General features: G+C 38.1%; 1 protein-coding gene across 4 annotated transcripts; it reads left to right on the plus strand.

Moving 5' to 3' along the window:
- Positions 1 to 17238: 17238 nt before the first annotated feature.
- LOC122081351 (pentatricopeptide repeat-containing protein At2g34400-like) lies at positions 17239 to 21245 on the plus strand. 4 transcript variants are annotated; one of them, XM_042648434.1, is made up of 4 exons: positions 17239 to 18281; positions 18474 to 19554; positions 19680 to 19736; positions 20190 to 21245. In XM_042648434.1, the coding sequence occupies exons 1-2, from the start codon at positions 17374 to 17376 to the stop codon at positions 19420 to 19422; spliced, it is 1857 nt and encodes a 618-aa protein (XP_042504368.1). In that variant the 5' UTR covers positions 17239 to 17373; the 3' UTR covers positions 19423 to 19554; positions 19680 to 19736; positions 20190 to 21245. The 4 variants fall into 4 exon arrangements, with proteins under 4 accessions (XP_042504368.1, XP_042504370.1, XP_042504367.1 ...); XM_042648436.1 differs by having other exon boundaries at positions 18474 to 19540; XM_042648433.1 differs by having other exon boundaries at positions 19680 to 21245.
- The last annotated feature ends 646 nt before the right edge of the window (positions 21246 to 21891 follow it).

Below are 21891 nucleotides of genomic sequence, written 5' to 3' on the forward strand. Positions count from 1 at the left end.
AACCAAAATCAAACCTTATTCAAACTTAAATCAAACCACAATCAAACCTTAAATCAAACCCTAACCTAAACTTTAAATCAAAGCATAATCAAACCTTAATCAGACTTTTAATCAAACCATAATTCAAACCACAATCAAACCAAAATCAAACTTTTAATCACACCAAAATCAAACCATGAACTTAAACCGGACCCTATCCAAACCAAAACTTGCCAACTGTTATTGACGAGATAAGAACTCTACCAAAGGCTACTGTCATCCAGGCTAGGGAGTAGCCCCGAGTCTAGGGGAGTATCTGGAGGTGTAAGAGAGTGCCACAGGGTACCACGTACTATTTCAAAACTTTATAGGTTGACACGTACCTATTTTCACTACACAATGGGGTGACACATACACTAACGGAGTGACACAAGGGGGGGTCCATGTAAACCCTTACACCATCCGTGTAAGGCCTTACACGGATTGTGTAAGGGATTACAAATCTGTGTACGCCCTTACACGGATTTGTTGGGGGCTTACACAGATTTGGCCACCCCTCTCACGGCCTTGGGTGTTTTTACACCCCTACCCCTTCTCCTCTCCTATAAATAGTGACCCCTGGGTCACTGTAAAAGCCTGGCCAAAAGCAACAAGAAGAAAAGATCAGACATAAAACAATAGAGAGAAAAATCCCTGAGAAAGATCCCTAACATTGTTCTAAAAGAGAGAGAGAGAGAGAGAGAAGAAAGAAAAAGAGTGAAGAATCCTAAGCTAGTTGAAGTTGACCGTCTCATTGCCGGAAGCCCAGGTTCCCTATATCAGGTTAGTATTGAACTCCTGTTCAAATTCTTTTTATTTAAATTCAATACTTTTATTACGGCGTGGAAGCCCTGCCCAAAATTCCTGAGCTGATTCCAACCCTAGAAATATGGCATGGAAGCTCTATCCAAAATTCCTGAGCTGATTCCAAACCTAGAAATATGGCGCAGAAGCTCTGCCCAAAATTCTTGAGCTGATCCCAACCCTAAAAATATGGCGTGGAAGCTCTACCCAAAATTCCCAAGCTGATTCCAACCCTAGAAATATGGCAAGTAAGCTCTGCCTAAAATTCCCGAGCAGATTCCAACCCTAGAAAAATGGCACGGAAGCTCTGCCAAAATTCCTGAGCTGATTCCAATCCTAGAAAAATGGCGTGGAAGCTCTGTCCAAAATTCCTACGTTGATTCCAACTCTAGGAATACGACGTGGAAGCCTTGCCCAAAATTTCAGAATTGATTCTGATTCTAGAAATATAGTATTGAAGTCCTATTTAGATTCCCAGAAACCAGAATCCGTAGTCACACCCTAGCAAAAAAACCTTATCAACTTTCTTACCCGGTGTTGGAAGTTTTTAATTTTTCCAAAAAAGAAAAAAAAATTGAATCGTTGCCCCTAAGTCGAGGAAAATTATCAAAAAATTCACCATTTTCATCGATTATTATCATGTGAATATTATATTGTAATTTCATTTGCCTCATTTCTATATATATATTTTTTACGTGTTTATTACATAAAATAAGGATTTACTATTGTAGTTTTATGTATTAATTTTAGCATATGTCCATTAAATGTGTTTTTTTTCTTCATTTTATATGTTATCATATGTATCCCTCACATAAAATAACGATCATGATTTTTCTGTCATAGAGCATAGCACGTGTATGTAGGTAAGATAATTGCATTTCTTATTATTTTATGTAAATTTTATTATTTCATGTGGAATTCTTTCAAGCAATTTTATTTATATATGTTTGCGTTATTTCATGTAGTAGAACTTCTGTGCTAGCTTAGACTGTTAAAATTCTCGGGGGAGAATATTCGAAATCCAAGCTTCTAGTAGAAAGATCAGAAATTTCAGGCAAAGTGGGTGCCTAACATCTTTCCACACTCGTAACCTGACACGGACCCCTATCTCTGGAACAGACCAAAGTATGAAGTCAAATTAGGGGGTCCTATCACGAGCTTCTATTCGAGCTCAACCCTCAATCAAAATTGGGCTCCACCGTAAGATTCTAGGCCCTGAATCCTAGATGGCGACTCCAAAAATCATGCTTTCCCCATCCCCCCAATAGTCGCCAGACCATGCTTTGGAGGCCATTCAATTCGAGGCAGGCTAGAGGTGACAAGTGAAGGATAGAGCGAAAAAAGAGAGAAAAAGAGAAAAAAGGTATTTTCCCTTACAGTGTCGACTCCATTGGGGACTGTCAAACTTTCTATACCAGAAGCTTATAGTGAATGTTAGAATTTTCTCCCCCTCATCATCATTGTGTGCAAATATGTATATTGCTTGCTAATTGCATCATTCATCGTGTTCGAAGTGAAATCAGTTGACCAGGGTACTCCCTATCGTGCCCGCACCATCGGGGAGGTCAATGCACAATATACTAAGTACTCTGAGATCAAATGATTCCCACTTCCTATATAAGAGTGCTCGAAGTGAAATTGATTGACAAGAATGGTCGTCGATAGTTCGTAACCTTCAGGGTGATAGAACATATCGACTATTCTGAAATTAACTAATGGCCACTTTCTGCACTACACTTGTGCATACACTCACTCACGGATATACCTACCCCTATGGTTAGCCGACAGAACCCATGTAATGTCATGGATAATTAACGGTGAAGTCACACTCCTTGATACAGTACCATCTGGTATATCAAAGGAGCCACGTACCTATGATTCACTTTCAGTGATAGGTGTATCGATTCTGTCAATGGCAACCTTTTTCTATCCTACAGCCTTACCCATTGCATCGTATCATATAGGAACTAGACCATTAAACAACTAGGGTATGCCACAAACTGACTCAGTAATTGTTTGTGGTTCAAGTTGGAACCCTTCTAGCTTGTTTCACTTAGGGTGAGATTTTTCTGGTATATGTTTAAACCTGATGAGTTCTTTGACAATTGCAAATTGGGAGATGTAACCATAGTTAGCAAATTCAGATTTGGGAATTATTCGGGTGGAGAATTATTCAAAATAATTCGATTGATTAATTTAAGGATTCGGTCAAAAAAGCGATCAAAAAAGCGGACAAAATAAAAATCAAAGTCGGATTTGGATTCGAGAATTATTCGGTTAAAAAAATAAAAGTCGGGCAAAAAATTTGGATATTATTTTTATAGTTTATTGTATATTTTTTATTTATCAAGTTATTAACTTGATTTGTATACTTAGAAAGAGAAAATTACTTTATACAATAAAGTAAAACTATGAAAAAATTATCATTGAGCGATGGAAGCAATGGTTATTGTAATCCAATTTCTACTCATGAAATAGATTAGGCCCCAAAAGAGTGAAAGCAAGATTACAACTACAATAAAACAAATAAATAAATTGACCACAAAAAATTTTCACTATCATTTTGCTTGGGTTCACAAGACCCATATTGCACTAAGATGCATTAATTTTTCAAAATTAAAGCAACAATATAAAAGAAGATTGATTGATACGGCGATATGAATCTGTCCTGGTCCCCCAGAACCTCAAATTATCCATCAAGGCTTAATATCTCCCCTATCTTAGGATGAACTGATGAAGTTATGAGAAGAAATGAAACAAAGAGTAGATTTGTACGATTGTTACAGAAGAATTAAGTGGAGAAAAAAGATGCGAAGAAGGAGGCGGAAATTTGTGGGAGAAGAAGACGAAAAAAAAAAAAAAAACTATTTCGGTGGTGGCTATGGGTTTCATATAGAAGAATTTGTACGGTTTTTTTTTTTAAATACTGTTTAAGTGTACCGAATAATTCGGTTCTGCCCGAATTATTCGCGTTTTAAATTCAAATTAGTAAAAAGCGCGTTTTTTACCAAATTTTATTTTTTATTCGGATTCGGTCTGAATTTTTTATTTAATTCTAAAAAATTCGGTTCGGCCGAATAATTCGTGAATTATTCAGCCGAATTGTTAACTAGGGATGTAACTATATCAGTTTTGATTCACACAACCATGCCTGTGGGGTGATTCCCGCTTCACCAAATTATATTAGCACGTGTTCCAAACTGATAATGTTCCATAAAACCATTCCCAAAGTCAGGAATAATTAGGTATTTCCATGCTATGGGGAGAAACAAAATACCTATGTGAAATTAGCTGCGAGTTTGTTCTTGCGTGGATCAACTTGTTTGTTTTCCCATGCCATAATTTATATTTAAATTAGGCCCTAAAAACAAAAAAAAAAGGGGGGTGTATGAATACCTACTGAAAATTGAGCCAAAGTTAGACACTTATTATTGAGGGGGAATAAATTTGTGTGTGAATCATAAAAAAATAAAATAAAATAAAATAAAAATAAAAATCTAAAATTTAAATTTCTTGGTTTAGGTCATGCACGATTCCTCGTCAAGAAATTTCCCACTGTTTGTGTGGACCCGTCAAGATAATTGTTTGATCCGAGTCAGCCCTGAGAAGTCCTTACCAATGGTAGAACTTGTAGTTCAACTCATGCCACCAAGTTCACCTAGCTCAGCATCATCTGAACAATCGACGAATATGGATCTGGCTGTGGTAAATCAACCAGATGCCCAAGAGTAAAGGAGAGTGGATATGATGCAATTAGAGTTAGAAGAGTTGCGTCATTTATTCACCCAGTTTACCAATGCCAAGCAGCCTCAGCAACAAACTGAACTCATTTCAACCCCAGGAGAACAGGATTGGACCAAGATGGGGTCCAATTCACCTCGTACCATACCAAGGCTTGTGGTCGAAGATGATGAAGAGGAAATCCAACCAGTTCTTCCAACTGAACCCCCTGAAACTGAAAGGTAAAGAAAGATGAGGGAACAATTAGGAAGACTTGAAAAGTTGTTGCAGAAGGGGAAGGCTGTAGATGCTCAAGCCACAGAAATTAATGAGATGATCATCTTTCCTGAAGCTCTCATTTCAGAGAAATTTAAGTGGAACATTGATAAGTTTAATGGGAAGAGTGACTTGAGGGCACACTTGAAGGTCTTCATTAATATTTCCAAATCATGGCGATTTACTGGAGAACAAATGGGGCAAGCATTTTTGCTTACTCTTTCAGGCCTAGCTTTTCGTTGGTTAACTCAAATGGACCCTTCTCAAACTCAGAATTGGTCAATAATTATGAAAGCATTTACCAAGCAATACTCTTACAACACTAAACTAGATATAACTCGACAAGAGTTAGAAACTGTTCGACAAGCTCCAAGTGAGGGTTTCACAGAGTTTCTCTTAAGGTTTAGAGATAAGGCAGGTATGATGACATCTCGACCTACTGAAAATGAGCAAGTTGAAATAATTCTAGATAACTTGGCAAATCCCTATTATGATGTTATACAGTCAGCACATCGAGACATTCTCAACATTGCTAGCAACAGGAGAAGAGTTGAAAACAGAATCTTTAGAGAAGCACAACACCGGAACAGTCCCCAGGGTTCCTCAAAGCAGAGTAAGAATACAAGGTATAGTAAAGGATGTAATAAAGAGGTGACTACTGTAACTACCGTAAGTATCGGCCAGCAGCCTACGGTGCATGTAGTAACTCTTAAGCCTGCTCTAGTTATCATAAGCCAAGTCTTCCAGCTCAAAAAGGTTCAGTACAGAGGAGGCAATTCTCAGATTTTAGGATGCCCTTATCTGTGTGTTATGAGAAATTGAAGAAAGAAGGCCTCTTAAGTACGACGCCTGCCCATCCAATCAGTGATCCTTCACCTCCTTGGTATAAGGACAATGAATACTGTTCTTTCCATAATCAAAAGGGTCATCTCACCAACCAGTGTATCACCTTGAAGCATGCAGTATAAGATTTGATTGAGTCAAGGCAGATTGAACTGGAATTGAAGAGGCAGCCAAATGTGACTACCAATCCCCTTCCGAATCATGGAACTACCGTAAGTATTGGCCAGCAGCCTACGGTGCATGTAGTAACTCTTAAGCCTGCTCTAGTTATCATAAGCCAAGTCTTCCAGCTCAAAAAGGTTCAGTACAGAGGAGGCAATTCTCAGATTTTAGGATGCCCTTATCTGTGTGTTATGAGAAATTGAAGAAAGAAGGCCTCTTAAGTACGACGCCTGCCCATCCAATCAGTGATCCTTCACCTCCTTGGTATAAGGACAATGAATACTGTTCTTTCCATAATCAAAAGGGTCATCTCACCAACCAGTGTATCACCTTGAAGCATGCAGTATAAGATTTGATTGAGTCAAGGCAGATTGAACTGGAATTGAAGAGGCAGCCAAATGTGACTACCAATCCCCTTCCGAATCATGGAACAGTTGGAATGATACAAAGTGATTCAGATGAGAATGATCCTACTTAAAAGATTCAACCCTCACCAAAGAGAGGGCGTCTTACTGCCCGAGATTACCGAGCTTTGCTCAAAGCCAAGCATTTAGAAGAAAAAGAAGAAGAGAATCAGAAGAGAATTGAAGAAATTCATTCCTGGGAAGATGAAAGTCTCCCACCTTGCAATCTTACACTTCCTCAAATAGAGTCATGTTCTTATAACCAAGCATCATACAATCTATCATCTTCCTATCACCCACATGCTCCATCACCTTCATATCACCTATCATCATACCTTCCATCATCTTCCTATCACCCACATCCTCCATCACCTTCATGTCATCCATAGCCTCCATCACCTTCATATCACCCATCATCCTATCCTTCATCACCTTCATATCACTTACCATCACTTTCTCCATCACCTTCATATCACCCAATATCATACCTTCCATCACCTCCTATCACCTGGCATCACATCCTTCATCTCCATCTTACCATCCAACACCAGACTATTGTGTCCCAACTCAGGAAGGATAACCATCACCAATTATTGCCCCATTTCCCCCATCTTTGCTACCATTTCACCCAGAACCTTGCTACCTGCCAATTCCATATAATCCTTATCCTTATCTACCACCACCAGAATACTTTCCCATGAACGGATGGTTAGAAGAAGGGAATCAACATTAGTGTTCAGAGGCAGATTGGCCGAATGGAACTTCTTGGACTGATATGTTAATGGATCCAGATACTCCCATTCACTCCTCTACCGGATCAGTGAATCTCATAGATAGGGAAGAAGAGTCCTAGATTGATCCTACAACTCTCATTGTACCAACGATAGAAGATGTCATGCCAGACATGATCAAGGCAATGTTGGCATTGACTATTAAAGAAATGATCTCAGATGAAATACACCTAATCCATATAGGTAGAGAGAGTGATAGTGATAGTGAAGAAATTTGTGAGCACTAAATGCTATTGGAGGAAATATGCCCGAAGGGGATCCAACATATATCAAGAAGACGGGAATGGAGATATAGAGGGTGATCAAGAATCAGGAAGTGAAAATCTAGAAGAAGATCTTGTTGAAGAAAATGAAGATCTAGAGGAAGAATTTGGTGAAGAAAACGAAGATAATCAAGAGTCAGAAAGTGCATATTTTGAAATTGAGTTTAAAGAGGAAATTAAAGAAGACAATCCCTCTTGCTACAATGTGCTCGGCTTACTGAATCAAATGTGTGAAGATATGTTAGTAACTGAGAAAATGTTGAAGAAAGTTGCAGTCCGGCAAGAAACTGCAAAGAAGTCTGTGAAAATCTTAAGGTTAATTTCAAGGATGAACCATTTGTCAAAGGGCTTATTCTGCATTTGAATAACATCATTCAAATAGTTAAAGCTCAGGCTATCGACATTTCGGGGGGGTCCTCTAAGTCCACTATCTGCATATGAAGAAGGAATTGAAGCACCTAGGGTACATATGATTGGTGATATAAACAAGGAAGATGAAAGTAAATACCCCTATAATATTCTCAACAAAAAGAGGCCTGAAAGATCGAAGAAAGTGATGACCACTAGAAGTGGAAAAGACTACAAAGCAAAGGGGTTGATAGTGGAACAACCAACTGTCATGGAGACAGGGCAGTGTAGCAGACAACCACAACCTGAGAATCAAGTATTAAGCCAGTTGAAGAAGGTACAGGCCAATATTTCCATTTGGGGGTTGTTAATGGCATCTCCTGCCCATAGGGAAGCTATAGTGAGGTCCCTCACCAATGTGCAAGTACCCATAGAGATGGATCCATCACGATTATCTCAGATTGTGGGAGCCACATATGTTGTTCAAGCATTGATGTTCTCTAATATAGACTTACCTCCAGAAGGTATCAAGCATACTAGAGCTCTATACATCACGGTGGAATGCAATATGAATACAGTGCCTCAGGTCCTTATTGATAACAGATCAGATATGAATGTTCTACCCTTAAGAGCTACCACATGTATAGGCTTTAATCCAGATCAATTCAAACACTCAGCTCAGATAATTAAGGCTTACGACAACACCAGAAGAAATGTTGTCGAAATTCGCACAACAATGGTGATAATAAGGCCAACTGAGTTCTGTGTTGAGTTTCATGTGATAGATATCCCAGCCTCATTCAACATGCTTCTAGGTCATCCGTGGCTTCATAAAGCAGGGGCAGTGTCATCTACTCTACACCAGAAAGTAAAATTTATCTATGATGAGAAGGTAATTACTATTTTTGGAGATCCTCAGTTAGTCAACACATTGGCTAACATTGAAGTTGGAAAAACTCAAGAACAAGAGGTGCATCTGAGTGGCTTTGAACTAGAAAAAGTTTGTGCTTCTGTTATGGAAGAGCCAATGAAGGAGAATATTCTAATGTCCTATGGGGGCATGTGAAATACCACTGTTATTAAATGATGAAGTAGATGCATTATTTTCCTGGGATGGGATTGGGAAAATACCAACAAGGACCCACAAGGTTGCCTAAATTCCCTTACACTGTATGAATGCATGGTTTGGGGTTTTCTCAAAAGGAAGAACAAAATATGTTAGAAGATATAAGGAGGGGCCAAGGTGGAGTAAGAGCCTATCGAGGGTTTGAGAATCAAAAAATGCTTGTAATGGCAAGAAAGGAATCCTCTTGCAAGAAAAGGGTTGCAAATTTTCCTACCTTAGAAAGGTACTTTGTAAAGACAGCAAAAGGTTTTTCCAGTTGTGAAGATCTTGACTTTCAAACTAAGAAAGAAGCAAAGAAAGTAGATTATGAGTTCGAAGTCATCTATCAAGATCAGATTGATTGGATCACCTATGAGCTGGAACTTTTGCCATTTAAGGAGGATAGTAAAGACAATGGTATCAGTGACATCTTTGAGATAGATGTGATTGCCACAACTGAAGAAGAATATGCAGTTACCCTACATCCCTGATTTGATCATCACAAATTCTTAAGCCTCATCTTACACTAAAAAGGTTGTACTATAATTCAACTGTGTGCCCATAGCTTTCAGTACACAAGTCTAGAAAGTGAACCTGGGATCTCGATCATAGACAATTCTAACTAGTACACCATGCAATCTGATGATGTTATCAACATACAAATTGGCCTTGTCCATAGAAAATGTGATCTTAATTAGGACAAAGTGAGCTACCTTGGTCAAGCAGTCCACAACTACCCAAATGGCATCCATACCCTTCTATGTGCGGGGTAGGCCACACTACAATGATCTCCCAGGCGAGGTATTTGTTGTATTCTTGGGTGTCTCAAAAAATCCTACTAATGATACAAGGTCAACGGACTCGAGGTGTATAACACTTTCTGGGCAGTTATCGGTAGATACCGAATGGTAGATCTATTATCACTTGATGACCATCTAACGGTTGATGGTTGAATGGAATTCAGCCTCTGTTTTGGCCACCACAATATCAGACACCTTCTAGTGACATCTACAGGTGGAGTTTCTGAAGTTAAATTGGGTTGGACTCTATGTCTATCATCGGTAGGACCACTGGCAAACCATACATCTATCGATGGACAATACTAAACTGCCTTTAAGAAAGTTTAAGGGATTTTTAAATGACCCTTCCCATCTCGACTTCAAGAAAGGTCCTAATCCTCAACGATGTGTTGCATCTGCTGGACATAAGGCAGAATCTCATTTTTTATGCTCTTCTCAATAAGGTAGGTTTTAATCTATCAGTTGAGACAAATAAGGCAATTGTCACAAAGACAATGTATTTGTTGGGAAGGGATGCAATTCCAATGGACTTCTTGTACTAAAATTTGAAAGTATTATTAATAGAAATCTTAAATAGTTCTATTTATTTGTGTGATTCTTATGATGTGTGGCATGGTAAATTAAGACATTATAATGCTTTTTATATAAGAAATTATGTAAATAAAGTTTAGAGAAAATTGCATTGCCACCACCTGAACTTTTGTCTTTATTCAATGCCACCCCCTGGACTTTTTGAAACACCAAAGACACCCCTAAAAATTCAAACAATTCCAAATCAATCCTTGCCTTTAGCAGACCCTGTTAAGTGATAGAATTTCTGTTAGTTTTTTTTTTCAAAATGCCCAAAACGCCCCCTGCTGTTGTGAGTGGACAATATTACCCTCCCTTTCCCTTCTTCTAAACTCACCCTATCTCACTCATAAGACTAAGAGAAAAGACCTAAACCGAGAAGACAAACCTGCAATTATTGTGAGAACCACTCCCCTCTGACGTACGATCGTGAGCACCCCTCCCCACCGGCATGCGATTGTGAGCACCTCTCCCCTCCGGCGACTTGTTCGGCTAAGTTATTTCGTTCAATGGTTAAGCTCTCTTAGGGTTTTTAGGGTTCTTCTTCCTTCTTGGAAAGTAAGGGTAAGCTTTATTTTAGGGCTCTTCTTCCATGTTACATAGTTCATATCTATATTCAAATTGTTTAGACTTGATTAAATAAAATTATTTTGTGATTTTGGGATTCTATTCTCTAACTATTGGGTTGATTTTGTGATTGAAATTGGAGGGGGAAATAAGAAATTCTGCTCAGATTTCTACTGTGTGTAAATATTATTGGGGTTAATTTCTACAAGTTATATTCATTAGAAAAACAAACCAGCCATTTGAGTCCAATCAACTTCAATTTCTGAGATTACATGATCTCATAAACAAATCAGCCATTTGAGTCCTTGATTTCTCTTAATTTAATTTTTTTTTTGTTGGAATTGATATCCCTCAATTTTAGCAACTCATTAAAAATTTTGGTATATTTGTAATTCACTTTTACCATGTTTAATTTGCAGATAACCGATGTCTACCACTCAACCAAAGTGGGTTAAGGTTTGTGAATGTAAGATGCAAATGTCCCAAACCCAAAAGGGCATTGGTGCAAATTTTAGAGTCTAGTTTGAACCCAAACATGTTGTACTACTGCTGCCCTGAAGCACCAAAAAGATATTGATTCTTCTCTTGATGTGATCTTATAGTTGCACCAAGGCTTTTGCCTCAAGAAACTAATTCAAAAGCAGTTGTTGGTGAAAGAATCCAAGATCAACAGATGAAAAAAGAGATTCTTGCCTTGAAGAAAAGAATTAAGCATTTAGAGAAAGCGTATGGAATGATGAAGATTGTAATTGGTGTGCTTGTGGTGGTCTGTTTAGTGTTGTGTGTTAAAAAATAACTTTACAATGTTTAATAGTGAAGTTATGTTGAGTCTGTAACTGTTTGAACTTAATGAAATTGTTCATTCTCTATTCTTATTACTAAGTTGTTAGTTAACTTTAATCAAGACCCTCAAATTGAATGGGCATCATTTTGATGGAGAGAGAGTCATCATTATGATGAGTTCCTAAAACAAAAGGGCAGCATTTTGGTTATAAAATGACATTAATATATACCTGTAAATAATACCAAATTGACATCCCATGTCTAATATGAAATAGATAGCATCTTAATTAATACCTATAACATTGCACACCTGAAATCAACATATTTCATCACAACCAGAACCATGAAGAAACATCCAAAACATATCATGAATACCTATTCATAACATATTACATACAACCATGTCTAGTGTGAAATGGAAATAGTTCTAAAAAGCAAATCTGTCAAACACATCCAAAACCATAAGGAAACACTCAACTGTCTTAAACTCAGAAAAAGTTAATTAACACATCATTGTTTTCTTGTTCTTAATTAAAACATCCAGATTGCTTATGCTTCATTTCTTCTCCCACTCTCTTGCTATCCTCTTTGCTCGATCGGTCTTCTTTTTGTTCGGTACCTTGAACTGTAAACACCCAACTATGCAACTATAGATGTCTGTGATCTAGTCATTTGTTGAGATGTGCTAATCTCATCTTGATTCTCTCCTTTTTATTTCTTCTACACAACATAAAATAAGTATGAGATACTTATTAAACAAGTTTCCACTAAATAAATAAAGTGAGTTGTATTTACCTTTATTCTCTTCCTTTTACTAGTACATCCATCCTGCTCAACATCTCCAACCCTTAGGCATGTCCTTCTATTGTGTCATTCCTTCTTGCAGATGTCACAACTAATGGATGATGATCTCTTCATGAACTCTAAAGGAAGTGCTTCTCCTGGTTCTCTTTTCCTAAGTTTATGAGGTCTACATGGTAACCTCTTCAGATTTGGTGGTAGTACTCTCTCATTAAGAGTAGCATCCTTCAATCTTGCCAAATCTAGAAGTGGATGGATCATCTCTTTGTATGTATCCATGTATTTTTCAATAGTGAAAAATGGATCATAGTAGTTGACCAATTCTCCACTTATGTATGATATAGAAGTTGCAGTATGGAGACAAGGTATACCAGTGGTTTCCCAAACTCTACAATCACATCTACAATCTTTTAGATTAACCACAAATTTGTTTCCAAATTTATCTAAGACCTCAAATTGACCTACACATGCAGATTGACACCTGCAATGCTTTGCTTCTTGTTGAACCTTGTTCAACATCACCATAACCCTTGGTGTTACTTTACCCTCCCACATGGATGCCTTCTCATACCTCTTATATAGTCTGCTCATTAGTTTCACCCTTAGCTGATCAACCAATGTGAGAATGGGTTTGCTTCTTAAGTCTCCAACCCAATGATAAATGACTCAGTCATGTTGTTGGTGATATGGTCACTCCTTGCTCCTACATCGAAGGCATGCCTTGATCACAACCTTAGGGATTTTTCATTCAAATACAAGTATGCCTTCTCCTTAATCTCCTTGATGCTATTCAATTCCTTTTGAAACTGAGGTTCAGTTGAAGCTAGTGAGGCTACCCAAAAATGTAGTCTCAATAGCATACTAGGGTGCTTTTTGCCTTTAGGTTTTGATATAGATGCTTACTATAAATTTTCTAGTGAGCATAAGGGAAGACTATGGAAATTACATCTGACAGTCCCTACACAATACAAAGGAAAAATGTTAGGACTAGGAAATGATTAATTGGAAATACACTTGATAACACAAATAAAAAAAAGTATACCTTCTGTCTGTCTGACATGAATGTGAGTGACCTATCATCACTATCATCGAGTAGGGCATCTCGTAAATTATTCAGAAACCACACCAACTGTTCTTACACTCAACCTCAACTACACCATATGCTATAGGAAAAATACCGTTGTTCCCAACAACAGATATTGCACTCAATAGAACTCCTCCATATCTGCCCTTGAGGTGGCAGCCATCAAGATTAATGAATGGTCTACATCCTCTTAAGAAACCCTTCTTGCAAGCATCAAAACAGACAAAAAATCATTTAAAAATCGAATTATCTGACATACGTTTCCTGGTCTCAAACTGGAGCTTAAAAATAGTCCCAACATCTTTCTGAAGTACCAACCTACCATAAGTAGGTAATTTTGCATACTTGGAATGGCTTCCTTCATTAATCTCTTGGGCAATCCTACGTGCCCTGTATAGCTTGGTGTAGTGGAACTGAAGACCATATGTTTTCTGCATATAATCAGCCATGGTCTCTATTTTTATTTCTAGTTCAACCTTCAACTGTTGAAAAAGTTTCATTGCTATCCATCTAGATATAGCATACTTGTTCTTGGTTGCCTTTATACATGTACGAACTGGATTATATGTCTTTATCATGTAGGTGACACCATCTAATATTGGTGAAGCATGTAATCTCCATAAACAATTGATGCTCTGCATATACTGTAACTCTAGCTTGTTCATATTTCAGTCTAATAATATCAAACCCCTCTTGCAGTATATACTCTCTCAAAGCTTGCCTGAAATGGTGCACACTTCTATACACATTAACTTTAGTTATCTTCACCTTGCCACCTTCACCCATATTGTTCTGTTCACCAAATTAACCATAATACTCTTTAGATTCATATCCAGATAGGTCATCAAATGAATCCTTAGCATCTTTTTCCATACCCACCATCCTCTATAGCTTCACTATCATTTTAACCATCTTCTCTTTCACTTTCATCATCCCACTCATCTTTGCTGCCCATTTTCGAATCTTCAATAGATTCAACCATAGAGTCATCCAAACATACATTGCTCTTACTAATAGCCCTGACAACCTCATCAGACACTCTCAGTCTCTTACCAGTAGCTTCACTTTTGCTACTAGCTCTTCTACTAGAAGTAGCAATGCTCATATACCTTGCAATAGTTATGGTACCTTTACCTCCCCTAGCAGTAGTTGTAGCATAAGTAGTAGCATTTTCACTGTCACTGCCACTATTATTAGCACTAGTAGCAGCCCTACATACAACAATTTTCCCCCTGCTCTGACCAGGACCAACACCATATGGTTGTAGAGGTTGTTGACATTTTTCAGAAGGTTCATCATCAAGTTCACCATCTCTATCATTAACCAAACTGCTAGGGAACCGGTTGACTATAAATTCATCATTTGCAGACTTACTGTAAACAATGTCATCCATATACACATTTATAATAACACAACTATGCAAACCAAACAGCTCATACACAGATGGATCATCTGTTACCTCCCTTATCTCATTGTTTGGTAGTATACACTTCACTTTGAAAACTACATTGTGACCCATAGGCACATATGGGATGAGTTCATTGTAGATGTCATACACCATGTCCAAGTAGCCTTGTAAGTCTGGGTCAACAATTTTAACTACTTTCTTCCAACTCCAATGGTATTGAATAGCACACTTAATAGTCGTTGCTAAAGAAAATCAAATGTCAAAATAGAGAAAATCAGTAACAATTTTTAATACTCATCAATACTAATGATTGGATTGTAAATATCATGAAACATGAAAACTAAGGCATCGTTTAACAACGTTCCGTTTTTTCCATTTCTACTTTTTCTTATTCCTAGAAATGAAGAAACAACATAAAAAACATTTGATAAAGTTGTTCCATTTCAGCATTTCTAGAAATATAAATCAAAATTTATGCCTATTTACAATTCTAGAAACTACTTTGACGAAACAAGTCTGACTTGTTTCGTCGTTTTTTTTAGAAACGAATTTGAGAGAAAAAAAAAGGCTATTGTGCCCGATAAATCTCTCAACTATTTAGACCTAAAAAGAGTCTACCGAACCCTCTCTCCCTTTTGGGCATCTGATGATACTATTGAGTTTTTTAGTGGTATTATGTTTACAAACACCAAAAAATCTGTTTTTGTTTCTGGAAACGTGAAAAGTCATTTTTGCTATTTCTAAACATAGAAACAGTAGAAACGTTATCAAACGGTGCCTAAGACTCATCAATACTCCCAAGTTACAGCATTCTGAGTGATTGATTTCCACCAAAAGTGAATAAGAACTGTTGAACAATGTGTGAGGGAAAACTAAGACCACCACAAGAATCCAATCTAACATGAATACATGAAACACTCTCCAGTAGTAAAGCCCCACTCACAGAATTTACTTCTTCAAATTATAACAATCAAAAGGGAGAATATGCCTTTGAGCTTAGTGGAATATTTATAACAAAGAAACTGATCAGTTCGCATATTACACTTTATTTAGTTCAATTCGATCGATTTTACACAGATTACACTTTATTCAGTTCAGTTCAATTCAATTCAATTCAAACACAACAAACCTGAGATGAAATCAGGCTACCCATTATCATATTTATTATGAAAATCAAGCTATTGAAGGTATTAATTAAATGAAAAAGAGAAGAAAAACCCAACAAATCTGAGATGATATTTTGAGTTTCAGTCGACTAGTAGGGAAGAGGGATTCTTAAAATTTTGATTTTCTTCCTTCTTCTACGGTCTAACAGGTAGCAAAGGGACAAAATATCAGAGAAACCCCTCCCTCATATGCTGCTCGTCCCTATCAAGAATGCTCGTACGATCCTCCCTGAGACTAGGTTTAGGGTTTCAGCAAGGTCTTGGCGACGGCGATGGTTGTAGAGTCCTTGTTCCCAAAATAGAATCCCAAAATCAACCCAATAGTTAGAGAATAGAATCCCAAAATCACAAATTAGTTTCGTTTTATCAAGTCTGAACAATTTGAATAGAGTAGAGATATGAACTATGTAACATGGAAGAACCCCAAAAACCCTAAGAGAACTTAACCATTGAACGAAATACCTTGGCCGAAAAGTCGCCCAAGGGGAGAGGTGCTCACGATCGTAGCCGGAAGGGAGCAGTGCTCACGGTAGTTGCAGGTTTGTCTTCTCAGTTTGGGTCTTTTCTCTTAGTCGTATGAGTGAGATAGTGTGAGTTTAGAAGAAAAAGGGAAAGGGAAGGTAATATTGTCCACTCACAATAGTCGGGGGTGTTTTGGGTATTTTGAAAAAAAAACTAATAGACTTTCTATCACTTAACAGGGTCTGCAAACGGCAAGAACTGATTTGGAATTGTTTGAATTTTCAGGAGGTGTCTTTGGTGTTTCGAAAAGTTTAGGGCGTGGCATTGAATAAAGACCAAAGTTCAAAGGGTGGCAATACAATTTTCTCAATGGGAGGTAATCTATAACCCTTGTCGGTTAAATGTCCTACTTGAATTGAGACTAAGTTCACTAAAACAACATCCATGTATCTATGGAAAAGTGAATTCTTGGAATTAAGTAGTGACTGTGACTTAGATGATTTCAATTCACATAAATAAAAAAAAAAAAAAAAAGGCGGTAAGAGGGTTTTTGTGATTTAATATGAATTTTCAAAGTATACCATGATATTCTTTTTATGAACCAAGGATGAAGTAGAAAAAGTTTTCGTAATTTAATTTCACTTTCCTTTCCCTTATTTCCCTTCCAACTAAATGGAGCTTACAATGTTGAAAGAGAAAAGGAAAACAAAACATTCTAGCGTGAGACATAGGCACACCACCGTGTGCAACACCAATAGGGACGTGGAAGGCATCAAACAAGGGAGGTAGGAGGTTAATTTCGAAGGGAGAAAGAGAGAGAGAAAGAGAGGTTAGTCGTGACTTTTTTTTTTTTTTTTTTTTTTTTTTCTTCTTTGTGTTTGATAAATAGAGTACATCCTTCGAATTTTTAATTAAGGATTCAATTGAAGCTCCAATTATCTTAAATTCTCTCTGTAACAATTCACCACTGTTTCTCTCTCTCTCTCTCTTGCACCCACATGACAGTGGTTAAATCAAAACTGCCTTCACATCTCTTTTCCCGCTCTCTTACTTTTGAAGCAGCTCATCCATTTTCTGATCATTCAAAAGAGCCACTCACACGCAAACTCCTTTATCTCTTGAAGAAATGCAAATCTCCCAAATCCTTGAAACAAATCCATTCTCACATGATCATCAACTCCATAGAAGAACATAATTTCCTTTTGACGAAACTGGTTGAGCTCAAAGATATTTCTTATGCTTTGCTCCTCTTTTCTCAAATCCCTGAGCCTAACAACTTCGCATACAATGTCATGATTCGAGGTCTGGCTAACAAATGGCACTCCCTTACACTTCAATTCTATTACCAAATGAAGTTCTCTGGTCAGAAACCGAATAAGTTCACCTACCCTTTTCTACTAATCTCGTGTGCAAATCTCCAGTCATTAGATCAAGGGAGGATGGCTCACTCATTGATTTTCAAAACTGGGTTGGATGCTGATAGTCATGTCCGCCATTCTTTGATCACAATGTATTCTAGGTGTGGTGAATTGGGTAATGCACGGAGGGTTTTTGATGAAATTGCTGAAAGGGACTTGGTCTCCTGGAATTCAATGATATCAGGGTACTCAAAGATGGGTTTTGCTGGGGAGGCTGTGAGGTTATTTAGGAGGATGAGGTTGGCAGGTTTTGAGCCTAATGAAATTACTTTAGTTAGTGTTCTTGGAGCATGTGGGGACTTGGGTGATTTGAGTTTGGGGAAGTGGGTTGAGGTGTTTATGGAGGAAAGTACAGTTGGGTTGACTTCATTCCTAGGGAATTCACTAATTGATATGTATGGGAAGTGTGGGGACTTAAATTCAGCACGAAGAGTTTTTAATAAAATGCACAAGAAAGATGTAGTCACATGGAATTCCATGATAACAGGGCAAGTAATTATCCTTATCCCTTTTTTGAATTGAAAATAATTTTATTATCAATTGAAGAATCAGTATTTTTTTTCTTTTTCTTTTTCTAGATGAATTTCAGTGTTTCTCCATAATCCTTGCGATAAGTTGATTGAACAATTGTTGATCATCTATATGATGATGCTAATTATATAGCTTTCTGATTCTGCCAGATATGCACAAAATGGGGCTTCAGATCAAGCAATCTTGCTATTCCGTGACATGAAAGCAGCAGCTGTGGACCCAACTAAGATCACATTGATAGGTGTTCTATCAGCATGTGCCTCCATAGGGGCCCTTGACATAGGAAAATGGGTAGATGCATATGCTTCTGAAAAGGGCTTAAAACATGATATATACATTGGCACAGGTTTAATTGATATGTATGCCAAGTGTGGGAGCTTAGACCATGCACTAAGAATCTTTGCAGACATGCCTAATAAAAATGTGGTCACTTGGAATGCCATGATCTCTGCCCTTGCTCTTCATGGGCAGGCCTGGGAAGCCATATCACTATTTAAGTGCATGGTGGAGGTTGTGGAGGTCTATCCAGATGAGATAACATTTGTTGGTGTGCTTTCTGCATGTGTGCATGCTGGTTTGGTTGATGAGGGTCATTGGTGGTTTGATTTGATGGAGCCAGCTTTTGCAGTGGCCCCAGCAATTGAGCACTACTCTTGCATGGTTGATCTTTTGGCACGTGCTGGACGTTTGCATGAATCATGGGAGTTCATAGAGAGGATGCCTGAAAAGCCTGATGCAGTCACCTTAGGGGCACTTCTTAGTGCCTGTAGGAATCTTGGCAATGCAGAGGTTGGTGAACGGGCGATGCAACTACTTCTAGAAATTGAGCCGTCAAACTCAGGAAACTATATTATCTCATCAAAGATATATTCAAATTCAAAGAAGTGGGATGATTCTGCAAGGATGAGAGGATTGATGAGGGAGAGGGGTGTCAATAAGACTCCTGGTTGTAGCTGGGTAGAGATTGAGGATCAAGTTCATCAATTTCATGCTGGTGAGGATTTGCACCTTCAATCAGAAGCCTTTTACCAAGTTGTTAGCTTGTTAAATAAGGAGCTGAAGATGGAGGGATATATTCCAAAGGTTGATCTTTCATAGAAATGGAGAGTTTCTCTTTCCTCTTAACTGTGCTTGGCAACTGCAAAAGAAAAATGCTTATAGTTGGAATTACATATTTATGTGGAATAGGGAAACAATTTTATCATCTTTCCAACAGGTGCATGGCTCAGGGTAAATGTTAATTCTCATTGGAAGTTTTCTGCATCTGAAAATTTTGTATTCCCTCCCCCCCCCCCCCCCCCCCCCCTTGTATTTGTCTTTTTTCTCTGACCATTAATATTGTCTGTGGTTTTCAGGTTGTTTTCTATTTTGAAAAGTTAACCACCTAGATGTTTTGAATTGGTACATAAGAGGTAATGGTTGATTGGCAGAAAACTCCTCATCTATATATCTATCTAACTCTAGTTTCATTTTGTCAATTTCTTTTGGGGTACTGGGCATTCATCTTATAGGTTTGGACTTTTGTAATGGTTGATTGGCAGAAAACTCATCATCTATATATCTATCTAACTCTAGTTTCTTTCTTTTTTTTTCTTTTTTTTTTTTCAATTATTTTTTGGGGTGCTGGGCATTCATCTTATAGGTTTGCACTTTTTTAGTCTGTGTTTGGTATGCGTTCCCATTCTTACTCTTAACTGAGAATGAGAACACTGTTTGGATATATGTTCGGCTAAAATTGATTCTTGATTATAGAATACTCAAGCATTTCATCACACACCTCATGGGAAAAATTTGTTGGTCGCCCATTGTTCATGCCATGTTATATTTGTCCCTGACCCTGTGACTCGGAAACGTGATCATTCCAGACTCGCAGTGATATCTCAGCCCCGCAATTCAGGAAATAACTGCAAGTGCATAATCCAAGAACTAACATCTCACAGAGCAGGGATAGTAAGCTGTGTCACTCTGTTCCGGGTGGGTCCGAAGGTGGGGATCTGAGGCATTCTCTTCAGCATCACCACCATAGTCGGATGATGGTAAATCATAAAATTGGCATCCCAAGGGCTCGTGAAGACCATGAGATCAGCCGTGCTTCTCCTCAAGATTGCTTTCCAAATTCACACTCCGACGCCCTTGAATGTCGAAGTGAGTGAGGGACTGACATATGGTCAGATGGTGTCGAGATAGTCAGATAGAAGAGGAGAGCAGCAAGTTTAAGGAAGCAAATGCATTGAACATGCTGTTGCAGACTAGGTTGGAGAGTAGAGGTGTAAGGCAGCCTCTAGACCCCTCCACCCAACAGAAGCGGAGCTTTGAGCCACCTCTCTTGAGAATGTGAGCTGTGTGGGTGTGGATGGTACGCCTTTGCCAGTGGGTGGTGATGGTGATGGGCTAGTGCAGAAAAAACAACAGCAAGAGTGAGATGAGAAGAAATATTACAACTATCAAAACCATCTCTGCTGTCCGGTGACAACAATGGTGATGTGGATCATGTCATTGGGTGGAGAGAGGAGCAGCTGGATGCAAGGAAGCTCTTGAGATAGCTTTTACGATCTGGAGGGAGTCACCATGAGAGTTTTACTGGTTGAACTGAACTAAGAAACCGAAGACCTACTATGAAACACAATCCCATCCATCCAGCTGTTGAAGTTTTAACTCAGCATCAATGAAATGAAAACCATCATGAACGAGAACACAGAATGGGTTTTATCCCCATTCCAGAATGACACCCATTGCTGCCCCCATTCTAAGAATTCAGAATGAGAACATAGGCAAAAAATTTCTTTTCATTTGGACCATCAAAAATTAGCTTGCTTGTTATTGCTCATATCTTGCCGCCTTTAGATGGATAGGCAGTAGGTACGTTACATTGTTTTATATAATGAAGTATGCCTGTTATATGGTTGGCAGATGAATGACTAGAATTCTTGTGTTTTCATGGGAGTTTTTTTTTTTTTTTGGGGGGGGTGGGGGTTGAGAATTTAGGTTTTGAAGCCCTCCATTCCTAAATCCATTGCTTGAATATGCTATTTAATACAGTTAATGTCAAGAAAAACAAGCATGGTTGTCAACCTCCCTCGTTGATTTTTTTTTTTTTTTAATTATTTTTTTAATCTAGGGAGACTGAACAGTATCTAGAATGTCTCAAATTCTTATGATACAGTGAGTGGTGAGATTTCTGTGGGGATAAACTAAGAAATGTTAATGTTCCAGATGGCCTAACCACTATTTACCTAAATGGCAGAGTAGTCTTTTCAGTTTTCCACATTCAAGAACTTGGTATAGCTCTATACTCCCAAAATGCTGTACCATTTCATGCATGGCCATCAGATTGATGGGATGACTATCCAAATGCAGTGTCTCCATAATACATATTCAGAAACCTCCACTTTGAACCACTTGTGATGGAGGGCCAGTAGGGGTAGGGAAGAATTCAATCCGATTGAATAGAAGGCGCGAATGATTGGTTTACGTTATGGAAAAAAGACATGTATATGTGATATTAGATATTGACTAGTTATATATCTAATTTTCCATCACACTATGAATATAGATGGGTATTCCCAT

The sequence above is a fragment of the Macadamia integrifolia genome, chromosome 6 (assembly GCF_013358625.1).
Source record: "Macadamia integrifolia cultivar HAES 741 chromosome 6, SCU_Mint_v3, whole genome shotgun sequence".
Lineage (NCBI taxonomy): Eukaryota > Viridiplantae > Streptophyta > Magnoliopsida > Proteales > Proteaceae > Macadamia > Macadamia integrifolia.